Below are 12,367 nucleotides of genomic sequence, written 5' to 3' on the forward strand. Positions count from 1 at the left end.
ATAGATTGAGTCAGTCTTCAGTTCAGTCTTTGGATAAAAAATACGGATCAGTTTCGGTTACGTAGAGTATTTTACTTGACAGTGTCAAAAGTTTGATGTCATTGCTGTCATACATATTCCGTATACGTATAAAAATGTAAACAGTCACAACATCACGAAAGTACTAACTAGTCCATAATCAATGTTTGATTGATGATATATTGAACAGCCGTAACAAAAAAGTTTGTAAACTCGTTAACTTAAATATCAGATGTTAAATAAAATTTCTGGATTTTAAATACTTATATCAGGTATAAAACTTATATTATGCTTGGCCATTTTACAAATAAAAATTCAATATATTTTAATTGTGATAATTTTATTCCCTTACGCTAAATATAACTTGTTCTTGAAGCACATTTTTTTGATGTTGCTTGTTTGTGAGTTGCAGCTTGTAAGGAATATCATAAATGGCGAATTTTCCTACTTTAGGTGCTCAGCAAGGTGAAATATAATTTGAGGAAATAATTATCTTGAAGTTAATTTTGTATTGTGCTTTCTTGCGCCTTAGAAACTAATCGTAAAATTCTGGAGGATCTACAGTTAAAAAAACAACTATTACAGAAAGGTAACATTCCAGGATTAGGTACTGGAATATCCACTAATACGCTTTACCAGGTATATAAGTTATATTTTATAAAACAAGCATGGGTAAACATGCTCATCTGTTGTTAAATTATAGATTCCTGCGAGCCAATTATTACCATCGTCGGATTTTTCTCAAAGTAGCGGACTGGCAAACGCGCCTCGTTCGGTGTTTAATGCAACTACATCAACAACGTTAGGGTATTTCGTCTCCCAAGACTCTTACTACGGAAATACCTTCATACCTGTGCTACCACGACTCGATCCAGTGCCTTTGAACTAAAATAATGGCTTGTATAAAGCTAAAAAAGTTGGAGGAGTACTTACATGGAGTAGATACATTTGAAAAGCCGAAAATCAAATTAGAACAATACATAACACCGCCCCATATAGCTAGTTGCGTGCTTTATAACATTCAGGTCTAGATCAAAGCCAAACAACTGCTAAGAAATAAGTAAGAACACAACCACCACGTTGAAACTTTTTATTTGAACATACTTTATGAGGATAGTTTTGTCTTACCAATGACTAAAAGTTGTCTGAAAGATATCTCAAAGATTTGCATGCTATATGTTTCAAATATGTTGAAACATGTTATGTTGTTTCTAACTACTAACTTTTATTGATCAATTCCACAGTTAAGGAAATACGAGTACATTAATGTCGTGGTTGTGTTTCTTCCCAGTTTGTTTAATATTTCACACCTGAAGTTGAAAGTATTTTGTTTTAATGAAATCCATTTGTAGACACTATACGGAGATATTGAAGGGAAATATGTAGGAGACTTAGGGTGTGGAAGTGGCATGCTAAGTATCGGTTCATTCTTACTTGGAGCTGGCATGACCACAGGTTTTGAAATCGATGACGATGCTCTAAATGTAAAACAAAAATTGAAAAAATATGTACACCTAATAATTGTGAGTTTGCCCTTTTTTTTTTATAGATGTTTCAAACCAATGTAACAGATATGGAATTGCCTGGTATAGATTGTATTTTATGTGACGTACTAACGTTGTCTAACAATGAAAAATGGGAAAATGCTTTTGACACAATTATTACCAACCCTCCGTTCGGGACAAAAAATAATAGTGGAATCGATATGTTATTTGTTCAGACTGGTGTATATCTAGCTTCGGGAGCAGTTTATTCATTTCACAAAAGTTCCACACGGTATATTTACAGATAATCATATTTATGTTCATGGCTTTAAGTTTTCTTTACTATGACCTCAAAATATATACATTTATTGATAATTTTTAGCGCCAGTATCGAACACATATAATTACTGATTATTTGAATGTATTCACAGGGACTACATTCATAAAAAGGTTAAAGATTGGAACGTAAAAGGGAATGTGGTTGCGGAACTGAAGTATAATATTGACACCAGTTATTCCTTTCACAAAAGCAAAAGCGTTGACATCAATGTGGATTTTTGGAGATTCGATGTATCTGAGAAAACGGTTTGATTTGATTCACTACATAAAATACTTTGAATTTATTCTTATATTTATTTCAAATACCAAGAAAATGTATACATAAGTTTGTATGTACGTTTGTGTTTATGTTAAAACTAGAGTATCATGAAAAAAGGCAGACGTGTGTTTCTGATCACCCGCTTATAGCATTTTTCGAAGCATTTACAAAAATATCAAAAACTTTTTCACTGATGACAGGAAAATAGTATTTTTAACAGTAACATTTCCTAGAATTTTCTATATACAAATGTACCAATACAGTTGGTTAATAAGGACGATTGTTTTTAAACAGCTATTATACAGGTACAAGCTAGTGTAAATAATAAGCAAAATATACATATACATGAAAATAATTTTAATTTAATACAAGCTTTCAATTCATTTATTTTTTGTAGATAATATGGCATTATGTACACACATGCAGTAATTTCAATTAAAATTTGGATAAGACAATAAAAAATTTTATGAAATCAACTTAAGTAAACTAGAAAATTCGTAATACATCAACATCTTATTGCTTCTCGAATATATTTCATTATTCTTAACGGCTTTTCTTTTAATTGATTCAACTCATTTATTTTTTGTGGCTAATATGTTTAAATAACATATGTACACACATGCAGTTGGTTCAATTAAAAATTTTGATAAAACAAAAACAAAAAATAATGATATTAATCTACGTCAACGAAAAATTGGGCAATACATGCATGGTTACTTGTAGGGAATTTTTGTTTAACGAATATGTTTCATTATTCTTAACGTAGGCTTTTCTTCTAAAAGAATTTTTAGTTATACTAAACTAAAACCCTGAGTTTGTTGAATAGCCTGAAGCAATTTGTATTTTAAACGCTCTTTAGTCTTGTACTGAGGTAAATCTAATAGATTGAAGCACGTGTGGGCTACAGGAAGAAATCGTTCATCATTTGTTGGCTGTATACAAATCTGAAAATAAATAAAATTAGAATTAGGTCAATAAAAATGGTATTAGTCTACTTTGATCGCTTTCATTCCTTGAATGGGAATTCGGTCGCTTCCAGTCAAATATAGGAGAAACTTTTTCTTTTCACTCTCCGGCAACTCGTGGAATACTTCCCAAAACCATCTTATCTACAAGTGAATTATCAGTAGAAGCATGTCATACAACAACCTGTCTATCGTATATGAATATACTAACTGTTTGATCGCCAGAGTTGTAACCGTTTTTGTATTCACACTGTAGCTCGAGAGCTTGCCAGTCGTATTCCTCGTTTCCCACAACCACAGCCATTAATTCATCAGGTTTGAAAATTTGTAACACTCGTCCCCAACAAACCTTTTAATTGTTAATATACATTATTCTAATGTTGTGTTATATTTTCTGTTTACCTTCATAAATCCTTTGCGAAAAGCTTTAAACTGAGTTTCTACAGCTTTGTTAAATAGAAAGTCAACATATAAATCGACAAACTCCTTTCTGTAAAAATTAAAAATAGATTAAGTCAGAAATATACTACAAATTAAGAATAACTTTAGTAAAAATTGTGAACCAACTAACTTATTATCTAAAGTGACGGGTGTTTGGCTGCCATTTGGTTTCAATTCCTCCGTTTGTGATTCACCGAAAATATCGCGAGATATTTCAAAATTTAAATTAAACACTTCCTCAAAATCGAGTTCGTCGTATTTGAGTATGGACTCCATAGAGTTTGCCAATGTTGGCGATAAGTCACGCAAGTCAGTTAAATCGACAGGTTCATCCAGTAGTTTTTTATATAACGCCAACGGGAATGGTAGATTTATAATTATAAAATTATATATTGCTAAGCCGCAAATTACTCCAATTAAGAAGTACATATCATCTGTTTCAAATGTAACATCCGCAAACCAAAGTACGTGTGAGTCTTCATATTCTTTGAACATTCCATATTTCGGATCCAAGAGGTCCCTTAATAAAAGCATGAAAAACTCTTTTCGCACACCACCGGCATCTTCGGCCTCCTCCCCATGGAATTTTATCTATTATAATTGAAATAAATATATACGTATCAACACATTATCTTCATTTCTATTAGAACTAAGCTGGCTTATGGAGATCTATAGGAAATAAGTATATAAATTACCTTAAGTGGCTTTTTCAAATCACTTTGATTATACTGCATAATTTCCCGTAAAGTGTCCTGCACTAGATTCTCACGTGAAACATTCAGCACAATAAATTGCGATATAGGTGTTCCAAATGTAAGAAGCGAGAGGATTCCCTAAAATTGTTAAAATTAGAAATTAACCGTTACGGCCATCAAAATTAATTCTAAATTTACCGAATTGGCAGCATTTTGCATAGCGGTGTGCATTTGTATGGCTTGATCTGTTTGTAAAAGTGTGGTTTTAGCAGATGCGTTGAACAAAAACGGATAATTACAGATGTTAAAAGCTTCAGGCTGCAATGGACATTTATCATAATGATAAGTTTCATTTATTTATTGCGAGTAGTCAGTAGGGGATATTTTCACTTACATTTTTTTCGAATAGCCAATGTATATAGTCTTGTTGGATATCAACGTAATCTGTCAGCTCTGGCCAGTGGAAAATGTCACAATCGATTTTTTCTAAACGCTGTTTGTGATTTATTTTATGTAGCACGACCAACAAGTTTAAAGCCGCTGACAAATTGGAATTATAAGTAACTAACTATATGTGAAAGAAAAAGTGCATGTAAAAATTATGTAAAATTTGATTTTATATTTGATACTGGTTACCTTCTTTTCAAAACTGCCGCCAGAGTTTGCAGCAATTTTAAAACTGATTATATGAGCTACCACGTTTTTGTAGTTCGATACCAGGTTTTCGAACCAGTCTATCGGCGTCTGCGCCCACCACATTACAACAATTTTTCTAGGTATTTCTTTAAGTCTGAGCACAGCATTGCTGAAGGGTGTATGTAATGTTTCATAGTTTTTAGAATTGACAAATTCATGATATAATGGCAAAATCAGATAAAGTCTCAAAGTTTCAACGTCTGCTGGCGATGGCATGAGTGATGCAATTATTTCATTGCATATTTTGTCCCAAATCTAATATGGATTATAATACACACAATATCTGATGTAATTACATCCTTGCATTGAAGTTACTTACGATTTGCTTAATGCTTTCGTGTTCCACTTTGCGTATAAAGTCAAAAGTTTGTTTAACTTGCAACAAATCTACGCCGGGCTGTTTTGAGGTACAACAGAAATGCTTATTTTCTATCAAAAATGATCCGTTGAGGCAAGCTTGACTTTTAAATATCACTTCAATGGTTGTCAATAAGTCCATATCGATCGACGAATCCTTCTCCACCATAGCACACTGTTCCGCTAGCTCCCTGGTTAAGCACATAATTTGAGTCCGTGGTCTGAAAAGCATTATTAATGGCAATGACGTTAAAATATTATATTAACATTAAATATTTACTCGCTAATTCGATAATCTGCGGCAGGAATTTTATCACCGACTTTTGTGGTTAAAACAAATGAGTGATTGCCACCACAAAAGATTTGACGTACTAAGAGGGAGTCGTCTATGTTTTCTTTGGTATCAGGATCGACTAGTTTAGAGCTACTGGGAGAAACCTGAAATTGGAGATATTACAGTTTTATTGGAATGTTCACATAACTAAGGTATATATAACAAACCCACGGTCCAACTATAACATGCGGTACAGTACAGCTATTCACTTTACTTGTGTCAAAATTTCCCATACAACCTAGCCCAAAACCGTACACCCGCCCTCGAGAAGGCACTACTGCCAGAGTATGTTGCGAACCACACGAGATTTGTGTGATAGTACTTCCCATTAACTCTGATACTTTGCGAGGCAGTACTTCGTTCAAGTTACCACCATGTCCAAGTTGACCGTGTGACCCTTTGCCACATGTAAATACACCACCGTCGTTGGTCAAAAATACGGAATATTGTTCGCCACATGTTATATAACGCACGCATAGACTACGAAGCGTTCTCAACTGCGTTGGAAAATGTCGATGTGTACAGTCGTTGAGTCCCAATTGTCCACAATTATTGCGTCCCCAACCAAACACAGCACCTGATTTCGAAATTATAAATGAATGATTGCCCCCACATGCTATAAAAGCTATAGGTATTCCAAGCAATGATTCTACCAGGCGAGGAGAAGTGGAATGGGCTAATTCATTCGGCGGTGATATGCCCAACTGACCATAAATGTTTGAACCCCAAGCGTATAAAGCACCACCTATAAATGCAAATGGAAAATATATTATAATAATATAATTAATTATGTGTTTGATTTTTTTTACTAACAATTGGTTAACGCAAGGCTGTGATTACAGCCACTGGAGATTTGAATAACAGTTTGGGCAGCAAGCTTTTTCACAATTTTTGGTGAACGTACAACTTCGGACGAATCTGGCAGCGCCAATTGACCATAGTCATTATGTCCCCAGCTGTAAATCTGGCCCCATTCACTGAGTGCCAAAGAATGTCTAGCGCCACAACTTAGATCCGTAAAGACAGTATTTCCAAGGTCACTTATGTGTTCTGGAATATGAAAGTTTGTTTAGTTTATAGTTGAAATTACACCTATTATCTAAATAAGCGCTTGAAAAGATTATTTGCGGTTTCAAATATATGTATTAGATGACTAAAATATGCTGAATAAGACAACGAAAGACGCAAGTGTAATAAGCAACATAACTAGACAAAGAATGTGAAAGAAGAGATATGTGGTTATTGTGGTTTTTATATGTATTTTACTTTCATTGTTACGTTGTTGAATTGGTTTTTGTTAGTAATATATGTATGTATATAAACTACTAATCCTCGTTAGAAATATGGGACACAATTTTTCAATCACAACTTTGAATGACCTAAGCCTTGATTCAACTATTGTCATTTGTTTTACCACGCACCTGCATACCCAGCTATGGTGCTAACATTGCTAAAAGTTGTTGAACAATACGTTCAAGGGAAATATGGAAAGATTAAAGTTTTTATATCACATACGTGGCCGCTTTGTCATCTGTTGGTGACCCAATTGACCATAATCATTACATCCACATGAATAAACTTTTCCGTCTTCCGTTAAAAACAGGGTATGTTTGAGTCCGCATCCTATGCTCACTACAGAACTTTCTGGATGCCAGGGTATTTCACGTGGTTCCAATATCTAAGAAATATATGTATCACTATAATTTCATTTTCATGATTATCAACAAACCTCTTCTTCCTCAATGCCGCCCAGGCCAAGTTCGCCATGCTCTGTGTTACCCCAGCAATATATTGACATGTTGTGTATTTGTCGATTATTTTAAAGTGAAAAAATTGCTTTTATGATAAAATGTAGATAACATTTTCCAACAGAGCCTTTTTGATATATTATGTGCACTGCTTTCTTCACACCAATGTTATACAATCTGGAAAATTGGTATTCTGATTTTATTTTAGCAGATATATTAATAACTTCTAGTTGCTTCAAATATTTAGAAATCCCAAATTTTCTAAATAATACATTTCACATTAAAGGTACAATTTTTTGGAATCAATAATTTTCAAGGCCATCAAGGCAATATACATATTTTTGAAGCCGTTCTCATGATTAATTTTGTAATTAGTCTAAAATATCATACCTTAAACCTTAACAAAGCCACTAATTTAAAATTCTAGTCGATAATTGCTATACGATAAGCAGAAATATTCAAAATGCACACAAAGGTGACTTCTTCAATTTTTCTGCTTCTAAGAATTTTGAAATGAAAACAAACATATAAATTTGACAACGACAATAGGAAATGTCACAACTAATGAAATGGCAGAAACCTTTTAAAAATATATTAACTGGCAACATTGTAGAGTTGCTAGGCTTCCATTAAAAAGATTTTTAATGTTAATTTTTCTGGAACAAATCTAAAAACGGAACAACTTATCCAAGAAATCTCCCAGTAAGAGTTGGAGCTTGAAATGTATACAATATTCAGTATGCTTGTTTTGGAACAATTTTTTTTTTTGAAAACTGACGCGCAATTAGCAACTCTGTGTTTCCACCAAAACCCCTTATAATCAGTTTCCTATCAATTATCAAACCCTTACTTCGCTTGCAACGAATCTAATAGCCCTGACAGATGACAGCGCTAATATGCATTAGCGGGCTTAATTTACATTTACTTGCGCATTTGACCCATGTTAATGCAAGTTTGTAATGCACAAGAATTCCGTGCATTTGGCTGAATTTAATAGGCAACATTGGTTAAAAGTGACTGATTTTTGCTATTGTTTGACAGATGTCGCTTGATTTATAATTTAAATAGCAATATAAAAACTGTTTACCTCTGAAGCAGTAAACACAAATAAGGCAGCAGATTTCAAGCGACATCTGTCAAAAAATAGCAAAAATCGGCCATTTTTGAGCAGTGTTGCCTACTCAAACTTGGTAAATTCAGCTAAATTCACGGAATTCTTGTGCATTACAAACTTGCATTAACATGGGTCAAATGCGCAAGTAAATGTAAATTAAGCCCGCTAATGCATATTAGCGCAGTCATCTGTCAGGGCTATAAAATACCATTCTTCTTTTTCTTTGCTGCAAAGAACACAAAATTTCGTTAGTTGCCTGGTATGTACGTTGACTTTTGTAATTTACCAGACTAAATAGGAGGAGTTAGCAATTTATTAATTTCTTTAGAGGGATGAGACTGGCTCAGCGAAGTTTGCTGCAATTGCATTTGTAAATTTATCAAAACAAAACCACCATTATCCATTGCTTTTTTCAATTTCGGTAGCTTTTGAAGATTTGCCATCATTGATTATATCAAAACTGCATTGCTCGATAAACTTACTCAAGGATATCACAAATAATAATTTGAGGGATGGCATTCAGGACTGATCTGATTGATAAGCACTTACAACTTTGGTAAAAATTTTTCAGAAATTACATAAATTTTGCGTTCCTTCAGTGTTTATACCATCTTGTTTAGTTTAATGCTCTGCTCTGTTTCAAGTTTCTGAATTTATTTTGTTTTGCAGTTGAAAGATACCGGAATAAATAACATATTGAATAGTTCTTTTGAAATTAATGTTTTGTTTGAAAATTAGCTGACTTCTAGCTGAAAATAGAATCAAGTAAATGAACCATATGTGACAATACAATTAATTTTGACCATAATTTTTTATATTTTTTCGCAACTTACTTTAAAATATTGCGATTACTTTACAATGAAGAAAATTTCTTTGAATTAGTAAATGTAAAATTGTTATTTGTAATGGAAGCATAAATATCTTACATATAACACGAACGTTAACACTAACTACACTACATACATATGTAAGTATGTATATACATACCTATGTATTACAAAATAGTGTGAATTCTATGATAACAGCTTGTGCAAGTTTTTAGATACAAGAAAACGATGAAAAAATTACAATTTACTATGATAAAGCCAAAGGCAATGTGTAAAGTCTTCTGAATTTTCAATAAATCGCTGCTTCTTTCAATGTTAAATAGAAATAACAAATAAATCAGAATTAAATTGTCTAATCCACTTACCAAAGCGTACAATAACAACATTTATTAAAAGGAAATTTAGAATACATAGATACATATATAAATATTTGTATGGTGCAGCTCTGACCTGTTCGACATGTCGTATGAGTGATGTCTTGTATATTGCTGTCCCCTTTTAATGATTACTCCACACCCAGAGGTTTTCTGTTTTATTTATTATTATTTTTGTTTTTGTTTTTGAATTTCACGTCGTTTATTGTATTTTCCTGTTTATTTTTCGCAAGAAAATCAGCGTTGCACGAGTACGGCAAAATATAATTGGGGCCGCAAGCAGTAAATTGTTAAAATTGTATTTATTAATATTACGGGTGTTTATGTCATGTTTCCATTGCCTTAAAACATGTGAATGAGAAAGGAACACGTCCCCCCCTCTGCAAAATAAATTAAAAAATAATTGCACATTTTAGCGAACTTCATAAATATGTGTGCGTTCATATACTACATCGTTGCATATATCATATTGTATTCTTGTATTACATATAAAATATATTGGCAATTATACCCCAAACAGGACAGTTGCACTATATGCAATCCAGAAAGAAACGTTAAAGACCCTATGAAGCATATGTATGTATATATGTATATAAATGATAAGTATGATGGCTGAGCCGATTTAGCCATCGCCATATAAACTGAACGATCAAAATCAAGATAAATATCTCTTTATAGCCTTATATGCTATGAGAAATGCACATGTGATAGGTACATACATATATAGCGGTGAAGCCGAAGTCAACGGTTCTTCTTGTTTTTTAATAGAAGTTATCACACAACGTACTTTCGGTGTTTTCTATTTCTTAATTAAGATACATACTTATGTATTTATCTTTATGTTTTTTTAATATTTTTTGGCGCTTGAGTTTTAGATTTTTTATATATATGATTGGTACTTTAAAGAGGGTTCGTTTGAACTGAATTTACATTGTAAAATAATTTTATTCGCTTTTTCCTTTTTAATAAATTTGCAGGTAAATTTTAAAAATTTTTTTATATTTTTTTTAGTCCACTCTTACGAATTTCTGTGTGCACACACAATATATAAAAATTTAAAAATCAAAAATTATTTCATCAAATTTTAAATGTGCACTTCACCAGCTCCACAGGCATTTGCTCTCTTGTCTGGCAACAAGTGTATCTTTGCTCTTTAATATTTAACGCACCCATATTTAAACCAAGTGCCTATTTAAAAATACATGTAATAATGAAATTGCAAACGAGTATTTTAAAGAATGCGCGTAACAACCGTATTCATGGTGAGGGTTCCATTCACTTGGAGAGCATGACAATTTAAGGGAACGGTATACATATATACTATATGTTACATTCATGCATTTACTAAAGTCTCGATAAGTACGGAATCAGATCTTAAATAGTATATTTTAATGGCGATAAAGCGATTTTCTGCTCTAGTTGGCTATTTAGTATAAATATTTAACATCATGTATTTCTCTAGTTGAAGAAATAAAGCAAGTTGCTCGAGCTGAAAGCTAAAGGAATGTTAAATTTCATTCTTTATTGAATTCGAAATTATATTGTGAGATTTTATTATCCATTTATTTCATTAAACAAAACCGAAAAATTTCATCTTCTGCATCTTTCCGAGGCGCAATTGTGTCAGCTATTCCTTCTGCTCGCTGCTGCAGAGCTTCCGTGGATTTCTTTTTTTATGGTGATGTGTTTAGAGCTAATTGAACAACTATTGAAGTAGAGCTTACTTCGATCTGGGTTAAATTTTGAAGTGTTCCAATTCGTGAGCATAAAATATTACCACTAAGTCTTTGTATTTATTTCAATATCTAAGGGTTTTATCTATAGCTAGCTAAATATGATTTCGTATGATTGCGAAGTCGAAAAGTTTATAGTTATTTGGGTCCATTTTAATATTCAAAATACGACTTAAATTTTTGCCCTATAAGATTTGAATCTACAGTTCTCTGAGTGCTGGTCTCGCATGCAACGTACTTGACTGCGGCGGTCGCCCGCAAGTCTGCTTCTATTTATAAACCTACTTAATTAACGTTAACGCTTAAAACATCTTTAGATCTGCAGTCGTAATGGAGTAGCAATTCCTCAAGAGGTTTAAGAATTTCACTCACGTACATTTTATGCCCACCTTTTAACAACTTCCTCGCCGAATTTTGAGTCAACGAAATGCACCCTCTGAAATCGCTTGTATTTGCTTAAGTTTATTTTATGCTCCACCTAATATGATATACTCTTCCACAAATACTCATATGCAATAAACGGCTGCCATTCGCAACAGGTCTTAGCCTTAGACACATACTTATGTGTATACCCTACACAAGTGAGTATGAGTTTGGGAAAATATGTAGCTCACCTTTGACTTTGCATTCGCAATTTGAATTCTGTCCAAGTTGAACTTTTGTCGTCGCTGCAGCAAAGTCGTTATTTCCCCGTAAATTGTTTTACGCATAGCCATAAAAAAGTTATAGCCTCCGCTGTGTGCTTAAGGAATTGATTACCACCCACTGTGGTGCCACAGTAATTGCGGTAAGACAGTAGACAGTATGTTTATGTCGTTAGTACTCATGTACTAGCTGTTGTTGCCTGGTCCTTCACAACTGTGTCTTCTGGCTTGTGACTCCAACACACCGATATACTTACAGGTACATATGTGTATGTATGTCTGAGAATTTATGTGTTGCCTTCGCGCCCTCGATGTTTACCAATTAAATACAAAAATTTG

At 33.2% G+C, this 12,367-nt stretch overlaps 3 protein-coding genes across 4 annotated transcripts; 2 read left to right on the plus strand and 1 right to left on the minus strand.

Moving 5' to 3' along the window:
* The first annotated feature begins 63 nt into the window (after positions 1-63).
* Positions 64-2,125, plus strand: LOC126761095 (SOSS complex subunit C homolog). Of its 2 annotated transcripts, none has more exons than XM_050477027.1 (5): positions 64-290; positions 431-483; positions 551-657; positions 722-1,078; positions 1,934-2,125. In XM_050477027.1, the coding sequence occupies exons 2-4, from the start codon at positions 450-452 to the stop codon at positions 905-907; spliced, it is 327 nt and encodes a 108-aa protein (XP_050332984.1). In that variant the 5' UTR covers positions 64-290; positions 431-449; the 3' UTR covers positions 908-1,078; positions 1,934-2,125. The 2 variants fall into 2 exon arrangements, with proteins under 2 accessions (XP_050332984.1, XP_050332983.1); XM_050477026.1 differs by having other exon boundaries at positions 75-290; positions 395-483.
* On the plus strand, positions 912-2,461 carry LOC126761094 (rRNA N6-adenosine-methyltransferase Mettl5). Its single transcript, XM_050477025.1, has 4 exons — positions 912-1,043; positions 1,371-1,502; positions 1,568-1,794; positions 1,934-2,461. The coding sequence occupies exons 1-4, from the start codon at positions 912-914 to the stop codon at positions 2,091-2,093; spliced, it is 651 nt and encodes a 216-aa protein (XP_050332982.1). The 3' UTR covers positions 2,094-2,461.
* LOC126761093 (probable E3 ubiquitin-protein ligase HERC4) lies at positions 2,113-7,862 on the minus strand. The gene is made up of 16 exons (XM_050477024.1): positions 7,727-7,862; positions 7,318-7,513; positions 7,104-7,266; positions 6,402-6,638; positions 5,756-6,333; positions 5,535-5,692; positions 5,217-5,475; positions 4,838-5,152; positions 4,596-4,769; positions 4,400-4,519; positions 4,202-4,339; positions 3,637-4,097; positions 3,468-3,555; positions 3,277-3,414; positions 3,096-3,209; positions 2,113-3,044 (listed from the first exon to the last, which is right to left on the minus strand). The coding sequence occupies exons 2-16, from the start codon at positions 7,384-7,386 to the stop codon at positions 2,892-2,894; spliced, it is 3,165 nt and encodes a 1,054-aa protein (XP_050332981.1). The 5' UTR covers positions 7,387-7,513; positions 7,727-7,862; the 3' UTR covers positions 2,113-2,891.
* Positions 7,863-12,367: the final 4,505 nt, after the last annotated feature.

This window comes from Bactrocera neohumeralis, chromosome 6, assembly GCF_024586455.1.
Source record: "Bactrocera neohumeralis isolate Rockhampton chromosome 6, APGP_CSIRO_Bneo_wtdbg2-racon-allhic-juicebox.fasta_v2, whole genome shotgun sequence".
Taxonomy (NCBI): Eukaryota; Metazoa; Arthropoda; class Insecta; order Diptera; family Tephritidae; genus Bactrocera; species Bactrocera neohumeralis.